At 41.9% G+C, this 12971-nt stretch overlaps 1 protein-coding gene across 1 annotated transcript; it reads right to left on the bottom strand.

The window, feature by feature from the left end:
- Nucleotides 1–635: 635 nt before the first annotated feature.
- slc16a6b (solute carrier family 16 member 6b) lies at nt 636–6475 on the bottom strand. Its single transcript, XM_076996487.1, has 6 exons — nt 6113–6475; nt 4609–4865; nt 4353–4496; nt 3055–3183; nt 2073–2957; nt 636–1903 (listed from the first exon to the last, which is right to left on the bottom strand). Exons 2-6 carry the CDS (start codon nt 4844–4846, stop codon nt 1647–1649), a joined length of 1653 nt encoding a protein of 550 aa, XP_076852602.1. The 5' UTR covers nt 4847–4865; nt 6113–6475; the 3' UTR covers nt 636–1646.
- Nucleotides 6476–12971: the final 6496 nt, after the last annotated feature.

Below are 12971 nucleotides of genomic sequence, written 5' to 3'. Positions count from 1 at the left end.
GCCGTGCAGTGTTCATTCGCTTACGTTTGCAGTCTGGTACTCGTGTCAAAACGTTCCGGCGCTTGAGGACTCTGAGGTAGGAGCAGTAACGTTTACAACCCTTCAGAAAAGATTGAAGGGTCACACGCACACGGTCTCAGCCCAGTTTCTTTCTGGAGATGTCAAACTGCTAAACTAACGTTAGGTGGCAGTCTTGGACCACGGAATTTCTTTATTTCTTGGGGCCATACTGATTTGTTATCAATCATTATAGATCATTAAGATTTGAATTAGTCGGAGTATTGATTGACAGTATTTTTTCATAGTTATCTGAAAATTTTCAAATGGCTTTCTGAAATATCTGCTACAAATTACTGTTATTCATACATCTGTGTCTAGCCTGCGAAACAACATGCTTACACGGTGGTTCTTAGACACGATTTACGGGTCTTAATGTGGTAGTCTCCCTGAGAGAACATTAGTGTGCCTGACTCTGATGGTACATTGTAAATTTGTAGCTGCATTTTCATATACACGAAGACGTAGCCTAGGGGCGTTTAAAAATATGCCATTGTAGAATTGCGCCATATTAATTGAGGAGTGCCAAACCGCACTCCGACTTATTCGGCAGAGCACTGCATAAGCAACACAAAACATAAAATCAATAGTTTTATTTATTCTATCGTAAATAATATGGTTTGCAGTACAGCAGTTGTCGATTCGACTGAGAGCTCTCAACAATACATTAGTTCTCTTGTTCCAAGAAAATAATAGTACACATATTTTTAAAAAAAAAAAACTCTAAAACGTGCCAAAATGAACGGTGCAATAATAAAATGATGGCTGATAAACCAAGGATACTGGAGCTGTTCAAGTCATTAGGTGAGTGTGAATTCAAGTAAAAAATCATGTACATGTTCACTTATGGTGTCTTGCTCAAAGTTCATAATTATCACGTATATATCAAGTTTACTAGTGAATTACATAAATATAACGTTAAAAAAGAAATACATAAACAGTAACGATGATTTCGAACTCATTCACTCATTGAGTAATGCGGGATGTTGTTGTGTGTCTCACTCATGATGGAGCTGAGGTTTCTCATATCGTAGCATTAGTTAAAAGACACGCACCCATCAGAGAAGGCAAGACCAACAAAATAAATAAATAAAAACAACACATTCCATCTTTTTGTTCTTACTCGTAAAACAAGGAGTCCACAAAGAGACACGACATGGAAGACGTGCGGCTGATCCGGACCCTCCGCACCTCTGAATCTGCTCCACCTCGGGCGGAGCACGTTTTCTGACGCAGTGTTCAGAAGCCACGGGAGGTGTTAAATTAGCAACTCTGAAATTAGAGCTCTTTAAAGCTGTCACGGCCGAGGCTGTGATATGAAAGTACAAACGCTTAAACGATCAGCAAGCGAAAACACCGCTGGAGTAAACAAGATCAGTAATTAATCAAAAATAGTATGATGTCCAATGTAATATAAATAAAGCACAGGTTAATTTAGTCTGATGGTCAACTGGCCTGAGGTTTCATTTGGTCCAAAAAAGAAAATTAAAACTCAAAAGTGGTGAGAGAATGGTGCATCAACAACGGACTGACAGCATTCATCTTTGGGCAAATAATTCAAGTTATGTGTTTGTGTGTGTTTCAAGTTCTCAGGCTGCTGGACCAGACGAACTCTGGGTGCCGGTGCTCTCTATAACCAGGTCCAACTCCAAGAAGTCGTCTGGAGCGCCATCGCTGCCCTCAGTGTCCTGTTCTTGTTGCTGCTCCCCCACACCTTTCTCCAGACAACGTCTGAGTCCGGCTTTGGCCGGACGTACGAGTCCCAGGAACAGAGTCCCCAGCGCCGCGCCCACCGCACTGGAGTAGAACGCTGAGCCGTAGTTGTGCGTGATGTCAACCAGCATGCCTGCAAACACACATGAACAAAAAGACATGGAGGTGTGGATGCTACCAGTAACAAACACACACTGAGCTCCAGAGTCAGCACGCTAATAACTCCGGTGAGAAAATGATGTGTGAAACCGAAGCAGCGTCAGTGCACCCGGTTCCTGCACCAGAAGAAGAAATGTTTTTACCTCCGAGGGGTGGACCGGCCAGCCCGGCGAAGCTCTGCACGAAGACATAGACTCCTGCGGCTGTGGGCATCCTCTCAATGCCCACCACATCGTCCTCGGCCAGCATGGGGATGTGGGTGGACGCTACAGTGCCAAGCAGGAAGCCGTAGGCAGCACAGCAGGACGCCAGGCCCCAGAACTCGGTGACGAAGGGGAAGAAGATGAGCACCAGGGTGAGCGTGGCCATGCAGACGAGCAGGACATAGAGTTTACGGACCGGCCCGTGATTCAGCACCCAGCCGATGGACAGGCGGCCCAGGATCTCGGCCACAGCCATGGTAGACAGCATGTAGGTGGCGCTCTCGCGCTCCATGCCACAGCTGACGCTCAGATCGATGACGTAGAGCTGTGGAGCGAAGAAGGCCAGCGTGGCGAAAAGGCCAAAAAGCGAGTAGCAGATGAAGCCGCCGTCCCTGAGCACGGAGGTGTCGAGCGGGCCGCTGCGCGGTGGACGCAGCTCCTCCCTCTCCTCCGCCTGCTGCACAGGCTGTCTGAGAGGGGTGGAGGACAGAGCAGGCCCTTCTCCTTCACCCTCTCCTCTCTCCAGCTCCAGTTGAGCGGTTTCGCCTGGGCCGTCTGCCAAGTCCATCTGCACGCCCGAGTCCACAGAATTGAAGGAGGTGCACGTGAACTCGTTCTCCAGCTCGTATTTGCTTTGGCTTTGTCTGAGAGCAGACCGAGGACTCTCCTTCTCCTTCTCCTCCTCCTGCTGCTCTTCCGTGGAAGATCTGGGCCGGATGATGATTGGTTTGAGCAGGACTCCACACACGATGATGGAGGCCTGCAGGAGGCCGATCACCACCATGCACTTCCGCCAGCCCATCTGGTCTCTCAGGGCACTGAAGGCTGTGGAGATGGCACGATTAGTGCTATGACACTTTGGTGAAAGAGAATGGTGACTCTGAAGCTTTCAATTGTGGTAGGGCACGGGAGTGTGTCGTACCTGGAGCCAGAGCCAAGAGGGAGAAGCACTCTCCGGTAGAAGCCACGGACGTGACGAGGGAGCGACGCTTGCTGAAGTACTGAGAGAGGATGGTGACCGTAGGCAGAAAAGTGAGGCAGTAGCCCAGGCCTGTGAACAAACAGCAGAAAGGGAGATCACAGCCACTGGCGCCCTCTAGTGACACGGGCTCAAGCCAGGCTATGGGCCGGAGGAAAAGCACGCCATGCCCCTGACGTCTGTGTCACGCAGCAGATACTTCTCTGAAAGAAAAACTGTGTGTAAGAGAAACAAAACAAAAAAAGAGAGAGAAAGACAAGAAAAACAAAGAAAGAAATAAGCAGATTAGGGTGGGTCCATTTGAAAAGAGCGTGTCTATAATAGGGAAAGCTAGCAGTGCAGTGGTGGAGGAAAGAAATCTCAATGAAATAAAGAACACATTATAAAGTAACTGATATGAATGGATCAGAATGGCTAGTCACATTCCCCATTTGGTTTCATCATGAGTGCCTAATCGGAAAAATTAAAGCAAATGTTGTTTTGTCAAAACAAATAAAAGGTGAGATTATGACTCAGCCAATTCTGTAATAACCAAAGGGCACATCAGTCAAGCACTGCTGGGATTCCCTCTCAGTAGCTTCAAGAAAAACTGAATGACATTGATCTCATCAGGGAGACCACAAGCATACATTGCATTTGCACAGTTATCCAGCTACATGGTGAAGGCAGGAGGTTGGAATGAAGCTGTAACTTTGGACTGCATGATTTTAACTAGCGGTGTCTTGAATATGATTACACGGCAGTCATGCAGCAGAGGTGTTGAGTTTCCTACCCCTACAGGCTAACCGCTCCACTCCTGGCACAAATGCAGGCGTGATCCTCCTGCTGAGGTGTGTGTACAAGAAACTGCGGAACTTTAATTATTTCTTTATTTATTTTACTTTCTGCATTTAAGAAAGCAATCTGCAAGACAGATACAATACAAATACAACATAGATATCAACACACTATATGAGGCTATGAGGAAATAAGGCTTTCCACAGGCATGTGTAGCCACACCCCTGTAGTTGCATGGCCACACCCCTATAGTGGTTGGCCACACCTCTGTAGGCCGAGGCTTGCTTGCTACAATATTGTTTTGTCTAACACAGGTTTGTAAACTACAGCAGGTGTGTTGAACTGTGCAGTGCTCGTGAGGCTACAGTCTAAATCTCAAACCCTGGATATTCCCTGCATATGGCAACAGCCAGCACTCTGTTTAACTCTCTCTCACACACACACACCACAGAGAGCAGAAGTACCTGAGACGAGGCCCACGGTGATGTACATCTGAGTGACGGACTGGGCGAAGGCCGTGGTGACTGTGCCGAGGCTGATGAGGAAGCCACCCAGCATGACAACGGGTCTGTATCCAAACCGGTTACTCAGCACCGAGGACAGTGGTGCTGCACACACACACGCACACACACACAGATCAATGCATTATGCTCCCTGCTGATTCTCCTTCTTATACACCATTTCCCTTAAACAGATTTCTATTAATCTTGGCCATCTTACCTGTGAAATTCATCACAAAAACACAGATGGAAATGACCCATGATACTCTGCTGTTCGTTTCGCTGAAATGGCTGGTGAGGTCCTGCAGGAAGATCCCAAAGATCTTGATAATGCCAAAGGTGAAGACCTCCACGAAGAAGAAGGCGACCGCGATGGCCCAGCCCCAGCCCCCATCGGGGACCTTCTGGTACACGTTGGGCTTCATAAAGGCCCTCAGGGTGGACACCGGGCCTTTCATATCCGTCTCTGGGCTCGCTCTGTGGGAATCAGCAAAGTGACATGGTGTTAGTGGACATTGCCTGGGCCTCAGAACCTGTCTGGAGAGCACATATGGCAGGTCTGTACTGATTTGGACCATTACACCTCAGTGGAGTTTATGTCCTTTGCCTTCTCAGGCTGGTGAGGTGGTGTGTCTGAGAATGTAGATAGCAGAGGGAACCAGTCTGAGCCAGACTTTCATCTGAAGCCAATCAGGTGCTTCACCTGTTTCCACCTATTTGTCTAGTTTCAGTCTTTGACCAAATGTGGGACCTCTGCTTGGCCTGCTGTGATGTAAGCTCTTTGTGGGACAACACCGGATGTAGACGATCTCTGCTAGCTTTGTGATAACAAAGGAGTTCATCTCAAGACAGTATATAACCTTTGTACAGTCTGTTGCCTGAATATCTCTACTATCTGGAGGAATAAAACCTCTCCAAGCTATCTACTACCACACTATTAGTACAATAGAGTATAAGTAACTTGTTTGGCATGCTTTGTACATATTTCGGATCTCCATCATCAAACTAGCCACTTTCAATACCTTGCATGATCCGTGAAAATTAAATTTTGCTGAAGATTTGGAAATGACGCTATTGCCAGTTGGGATTAATAAGGGACGACGTGTTCCCATCTGCTATGCTGCTGGCGTCCTGTGTGCTTTCTACAGTGAACACCGAAGAACGTGTCTGAGCGGAGATGATGATGTAAAACATGTAAAAGGACGGAAATGACAAAGCGTTTCAAGAATGGTTAAACGGTGATTCATATGTATTTACAGAATACATGCTGTATAAAAATCGTTGATAACATAGCTGATTATTTTCCTTTTCCACTTTAAAATTTTCAATTCACATCAAATATCTTCGAAATTTAAAATTTAACGCGGGGGCTTTTATTGCGATAAATGATAAACGTGTGGGCTACACTGTTCCTGTGAATGGATGGATGACGCAACCGGTAACTTTGTCCTCGCGGTCCTGCGCAGAAGAGCACGAGCGTCTGCACGCGAGCATCCTTATTGTGCGGCAATGCGGAACTGCTCAAGACCTCGTTTCACTTAACGAGGCTATCGTCGTATTGTCGTAAACAGCGTACACCAATAATATTTATTTAATATTTAAATGTACATTACCAACACTATCTGACGAAACGTAACGTTTCAGGAACACAATACAGCAATATACTTACTATCCGACACGTCTGACAGTGCGTGACTTATTTGTAAGACTTATAGGCTACTTACCAAAACGCTGATAAACTGTGAAATCGTCGTCGGCGTTCCGTTGCTAAAGCAACGATTAGATTTTCACGTATATTTAGGCAAGTTAAGGGGCATCTTGTTTTTAAAAGGCGGAGAAACTTGCCGGCAGCCGGTTCTCGTATTTGAAAAAGCTCATAACGGTAAACTCTGTCTTAATAAACTAGTAGGATCGTTTATCCAAGCCGATTAACTCTTGGTTAAATGATTAAATACGCATAACTGTGGGAATAGTCTTCGGTAGTACGAGCATCATCTATTTCTCTTGTACCTCAGTTTCCTTCTCTTGGAGCTTGTCAGATTTTTATACCGGCTCGAGCCGGTATTCGGGCACGAGCGCGTAACTAGTGCCACTATGCGCGTAACTTGTGCCAACGTGTTTCCAGCGCGCTCTCCTCCCAAACCCAACGCGAGCCCGCGTAGAAGCACGTAAAAACACAGGCTACTCTTTATTATATTCTAAAAAACCTAAAATACAGTGTTACACAAATATTTGTACCACTTGTACTCCTACGTTAATTTGCTGTTGCTCCCTGAGATGTCCGAAGCTAGAAACATTGCGTAACACGCTGCAATTATTTTACTAGATGGCCTAATTTGATATTTTCATATGTACACATTTGTACACTTGCTTCTGTAACTGAAGCTGCTTTTCAAAAATATTTTAATGAATTCTTATTTTGATCCGTTTAGTTTCTTATTATTAAATGAACAGTAAATAAAATATATATAAGTATATATAAAATATACATAAAAGTAAATAAAATATATCATGCTTTTATGTTGTATAAGATGGCAGGGTTGGGCTTCCCGAAAGGCTTTCAAACGTGCACTATTAATTCACAGAGTTAAAAGCTAGCGCACGTGGGGGTTTATACCGGGTAAAACAGGTTCATACCGGTTCCGGGCTGCTGCCACATGCGCGTCAGTTCATTAGAGTTTGACACGCGTTGAATTTTATTACGGACCAAACACCACGGGAATTACGTTTTATTTACTTTTTTAATACACACAACAGTGTAACAAAATAATTACATTTATACCGTGAAAATACATATATATATCAGCAACTGCATACTACACGACTTATTGCTGACGTCACGCGCACGATTTGTTAGTAAAAGCCTTGTAAGCAGCATTGATAAATCCTGCATGGGTTATCTTGGAAACTTTTAGAGATTGAATTCATAATACGTTGAACTAATTTTGACATATAAGCAAAGACTAAAAGGTTGAATCCTTTTTTTATATACATTTGTAGTTGTTGGGGTGATATTTTTTCTATTTTTCTATTTTATTTATTTTACAAATTGCAGGATACAGTGTGTGTTTGTGCTGTATTTCCTTTTGTGTTCATTAATTTAAAAGATAAGACAAATATGTTGTATTTCAAATGGCAGGACATATAAGGTTTGCAAATGCACTGATATAGTTCCTAGCTAATTCTCAAACTGAAAAGTCAAACACTAACCCACTGCTTTTGTGATATAAGGTGTCTTGCATTACATCTACTGTAAAGTCTAGATGAAAAGCTGTCTAGTTGGGACTCTGGTAAAATATTAAATGGTTAAAATATATCTAGTGAGAGGAGCATTTTGCAAATTCTGGTGAATTATGATCAGTTTTGTCTCAACCCACTTACACATTTGACTCCAAATCTTTTTTTCCTATAGCATTAAACTGATTGTTCTGTTCTACAAGATGATCTTGCAGGTCATGAGCACAGAATGCTTTTAATATATATTGTCCTTTTTAAACTCTAGTTAGTACTAGAAACTCGTTATAGTCTTTAGATTTAATCTGAGTCTCTGGAACTTACCATTGGAGATTTTGTAAATAAATCACCATTCTTTAAATGTTCCTAGATCATTTGGGCTGAACTCAAATGTCTAGTTAAATGATATCAGTGTGACAGTGCTGATGGGTAGGGCATGTGCCAAGAATGCCTGCAGCTCAAGTTACTCTGCAACATCTACTCACCATACCAAACACAGGAAACTGCTGACAGCTAAGCCTGTCCCTTCGACCCTGTAGTGTCAAGATAGAGTTGAGGTCCGATCGTCTAGTTAAAGCATATCAACCCACATGACCGTGGACAACAGGTACTCATGTTACACTGAAGGAAGATGTGTTAATAGATTACTTTGCAGGGCTTTTGTGCAACTACAAGCATAGAGATTTGTGTGTGTGTGTTTAAGTTGATATCTATCAACATTTCCATGAACACAATAAAAACTCTTTAAATGGAGGTTTCTGATCATTTAGTTTGATTTCTGATTTAGACATTTCTTTCTTAACTTTAGTTCCCCAACAGACACCACCAATGCTAAATGTTCACCTACACAGTGAATATCAGGTCTTAATTTAGATCAATCAACAGTTATCTTCTCAAGGATGGAACATAAATATGTATAACAGGGTTAGTCCAGGTCTGGAACTAAGTGATGCAGCGCAGAAATAAATTCAGTACCTTGGACAGCTCAAAATCAAATCAGATCTGTCATGGTTCTGCTGAAAGAGTGGCCTTTCCTTTGTCTATAATCCCAGTTCTGAAGATACTCACACCCACTTTGGGGGAGTCGTTGTGCATCAGCATCCCTTTCCAAAGTACTATTCCTTATCTGCCCTTTAGAGTGGAGCTGCGCTGCCCTGCTGGGTAAAGAAGGTTAACAGAGATATGTGTAGAAAGGCATTGGCCTTGAACATGTTCCATTTGTTGTTCAACACATGGAACTCTACACCCACTTGGAATAACAGTAGAAATACTCAATAAAAAAAACCCAAAAAAACAAACATCAATATACAGATCAAGCACAAACAAAAGGCTTACAGAAATACTGTCAAATCTATATTAGTAAAATATTTTAAAAGCTAATGAGTAAATGCATGTTTAAATTGTCAGTGTAAATGCAATAAAGCAAAATATTCAGAGAAGAATGGTGAAAGTAGGAAACCTTCTTTACAAGAACTTTATAAAGAAAATAGTGTGAAAGACCAAAACTGCAGGTTCTAGTAACATGAATAGTTTTCTTATATTAAAATGTGGTTGCTTTGCTATTGGTTCATTATCCTAAGATATTTCACCATGTGCATTGTAATAAAAAATGTTTATATCTTATATGAACATGATACTATTGCAATTTTCAAAACCTCAGTTATGTCGATGTATGTCCTCAGTAGTATGTTAGCTTCCTGTCAGCTGTGCAAGCCTTGGCTTCCCTGTTTGTTTAATGGCGAGACAATCTATAATGAAAAAGCTTACACTCTAACAACGGGTAGACTTTGATCTTACAGCAGAGTAGCTGTAAGGTATTTTCAGCTGTAAACTCAGATAATAAGTTCAGTGTTGTGTCTTTCATTAAGCCCTTGAGCATGTATAACAGAGATAAGGAGGGGATCCACTGGGAAACTAAAAGACCAGGGCTTACATAAGCCTGATAAACAATCAGACGCTGTTCAGACGTCTGCTTCAGCTGTGGGTCAGTATTATGAGAAAGAGACCCAGTGCTGTACTGGAGACACAGGTATGGCCTGAAACAGGGTGAGAACATTGGTTCTAAGGTTAATAAACAAATATGCCTACAACAAATAAATGGGTGTAAGGCACAATAAACAAACAAGTAAACAAAAACTGTGGGAGGTGTGTCATTCACACTCACACCCTGCTGTCTTGATGAATGAATGAATCTCCTTGAGTTGTGTGCCAAAAATATTAGCCCATTTTGTTACTTATGGCCACAGCTGTAAAACAGGAAGTTTTAAAGCTTTCATGTTTTGTTTATGTACCAGTGAGGTATTCTCTGTTTACTAAAGTACTCTGTTTACTAAATAACTTAGTTTACTAAGCCACTATTAATAATAACTCATGTTTGCGGGTTCGGGGTACATGAACAGTTTTTAACTGTAAAAATAATAATTGCAGTCCTCATATTTATTACCTTTGCAAGAAGAAGCACATTCAAGTGTGCTATTAGTAAACATATTTTAAGCTAAAAATAAATAACTATGCTTTCAGCTTACATTTAATACAAAAAGATATACAAAATAATACATATTTATACTTGCCCTACACTAACAACTATACAGAATAGCTTAAGAACAATATTTATACTTAATATTTTAATTAAGTTACAAAGTATAGGCCTACTTATGTATGTTCACCTTATACATAAAGTATAATTACATTTGTAAAAGCTTGTTGTTTGGAGTAAAATAACTTTTATGTCTACAGTGTTATTAACCGACATACAAACATAATCATTTGGCCTAGTTCTTCCAACTGTGAGATACTGTGAGTTTTAAATTTTTGACTAACATTGGTGGTCCACATTGCATAACAGAATGAGAGATCAGTTCAAATTGACTGTTACTTAAAAATTACTTATTAAACAAATGTAGGCATGTATGCTATGTATGCATGCGACTTTGTTATAGATTATTTTTGTAAGAAACGGTCAATTTGAACTGATCATTAGTTCCGTTGTTATGCAGTGGTGCTGGTTTGTGTCCATATGAGCTGACTCAACTTCCATGAAAATGGATTTAGCTACCGAGAGCTGTGAGTAAGGCTCTGTACAGCTTTTAGGTCATGTGGTCCTGTTGACATCCCCTTCAGTGTTTTAAAGACATGCAGATGTTACATTTTACATGCGCTTTTATATAGAAACCAGGTTTGTGGAGAAAGAATGAATGTGATGACTTGTCGACTGCCCATCTACCAGGAGCCCTGCGGGTTTGTGCTGCTCCCTGATTCACCTGTACACACCTGGACAATCTCACATTTTTACTATAGTTTTGTAAATTTAAGATTGTGTATTAGATGTTTTAGAGTGGTCTAGTGAGTTGGTTGATTACTTCTTTCTTTGTGTATTTTTGGTTAGTTTTATTTTTTAACTCCATAGAATAGTTTGTTTCATTTTCTGTTATGGCCTTTATGAAGCAGCGTGGGGCTGGCTGGGGACTTTCCCATTTGAATGAGTTTCTAACCCTGGGTGTAACACAGAGCTTTAGCTAGCTGTCCTCAATGTTACGTCCTCGACAGTGTGTCTACCCCATCTAACGTGGGTTTCAGGAACACTACTACTATACCATTAAAGCGTCAAATACAGAGGCCTCATTCACAGCTGTTTAACAGCCCGAGAAAGTGGGCCTCATCCACAGCTGTTTAACAGCCCTCAGTGAGAGGAGTGGGCCTCAGTGAAGACCTGCAGCTGGGCGCACTACAGCGCTGACTCACTTGCAGACCTCAAGCTGTAGGGGATGAAAACCAATAAGTCTGTAATCTTCACTGTAGAAGCCCAAAAGCCCATAACCATCTTCTCTATTCATTTGTAACTACTTGCTGCTTATGTCATCAGAATCAGTCATATCAGGAACTATAATAAAGGTGTCTACATAATAAAGTTGGCTACAGGATCTGGGCAGGGGCACAGTTGAAGTCCTGCCAAAGAAACAATCTCATGCTCAGCAGGGCTTCAGGTTTCTCAGCCTGCAGATTAGAGTGCAACCGCCTGCCTAACCTGCATTGGCACCTTTACTTCCTTGGAAAGGTAAGGTTATTGAGCCAGACCATCAACACCTCCAGCAGAATGTTCCTACAGGCTCGACCTGCAGCCAGGGCTGGAAATAGCCAACAAGATCTGGGGCTTGGTTAGTTTAGACATTTTTTCTCCCATAGCTTTAATTATGACTTTTAACGTGGACACAGCAACATTCAGATAACATGTATATAGTGTGTCAAACTTTGCACTGGCAGATTACTGTTAGCAGTGATATGATCGGATATCAATTAAGTTCAGAGCAGCTGAGCATGCTGTTGGATATGTTTGGTACTCATACTCAACTTGAAGTAGCCTAATGATATGCAACATTGCCCCAGACAGATGCAGAACTGTAAGAGACATCAGCTATCCTTAAATAAATGTGTGGTTTGTACTGACACTTCTATTAATGAACAATCTTTAAAAACACGGTAAAAACGATTTGTTTCTTTTGAGTCTTTTTCATATACTGACCACCTTCCAAATAGAAAGACAGAAAGACTTACAGATGTAGGCTAAGTAAAGGTACAGAGGGTACAGAATCAGAGGGTTATGAGGTTTTCACAAAAAATGTATGGGGACTGAACTGCGTCTTGCAGCTGCCTGCTGTGTCAGGACTGCTGTGTGTGTGTGAAGAGGGTGAGATGCTGGGTCTTTCCCACAATAAGGGTGTGGCGTCCCTCAAGGTCTCTCCGGTTCCTCCTCTTCAGGTGGCCATCAGATTGTGAGCAGATGAGTAGATGTCTCACAGTTTGTGTTTGTTTAGTCTGGGGGGTGGTGGGGTTAAGTATTATTAATCATTCGCCAAGCTCTTTAGGGCAGTAGTTTTTTTGTTCCAGATCTGAATCTTTTTAAATATGCATCTTGTCAATATTTGGTATTTAGGCCAGTTTTAAAAAACCTTGTAGTGTACCTCTGACATCCTGAAAAGGTCTCATGTAGACCTTCTGGAATATATCTGCATTGTAGACCTAGAAGGATGCGTGTACATTGCCTGCACATTGCCAGTTACTATGTGTTAGTTACTTGAATCATACCATATTTATTTCGCTAGGCGTCAGCAGGCTTTCTGTTAATATGCGCCTGTAAACAAACCTCCCATTAACAAAGGTTTCATTGTTCGCAATGCCGTGATTGTGTCATACGAGGAAGATTAAACTTCTGAACAGTTCATGATTACAGGCTAAAAGGACGTTTTTTTAACACATGTAGGGGGAGTAAATTTTTTGACATTCTGACAATTCACTGTATCCAGATGCAGAGCTAGTATTGCCATGCAGCATAAATTAAAACATTATCATTCC

This window comes from Brachyhypopomus gauderio, chromosome 2 (genome assembly GCF_052324685.1).
Source record: "Brachyhypopomus gauderio isolate BG-103 chromosome 2, BGAUD_0.2, whole genome shotgun sequence".
Lineage (NCBI taxonomy): Eukaryota > Metazoa > Chordata > Actinopteri > Gymnotiformes > Hypopomidae > Brachyhypopomus > Brachyhypopomus gauderio.
This window is presented reverse-complemented; position numbering and strand designations above follow the sequence as displayed.

Excerpts from the sequence above, each read along its gene's own strand:
- slc16a6b (XM_076996487.1), bottom strand. The coding sequence starts at position 4,846 with ATGAAAGGCCCGGTGTCCACCCTGAGGGCCTTTATGAAGCCCAACGTG. Across the intron at positions 2,958-3,054 it reads CCTCTTGGCTCTGGCTCCAG|CCTTCAGTGCCCTGAGAGAC; the intron begins GTACGACACACT and ends CCATCTCCACAG. Across the intron at positions 1,904-2,072 it reads GGCCGGTCCACCCCTCGGAG|GCATGCTGGTTGACATCACG; the intron begins GTAAAAACATTT and ends GTGTGTTTGCAG.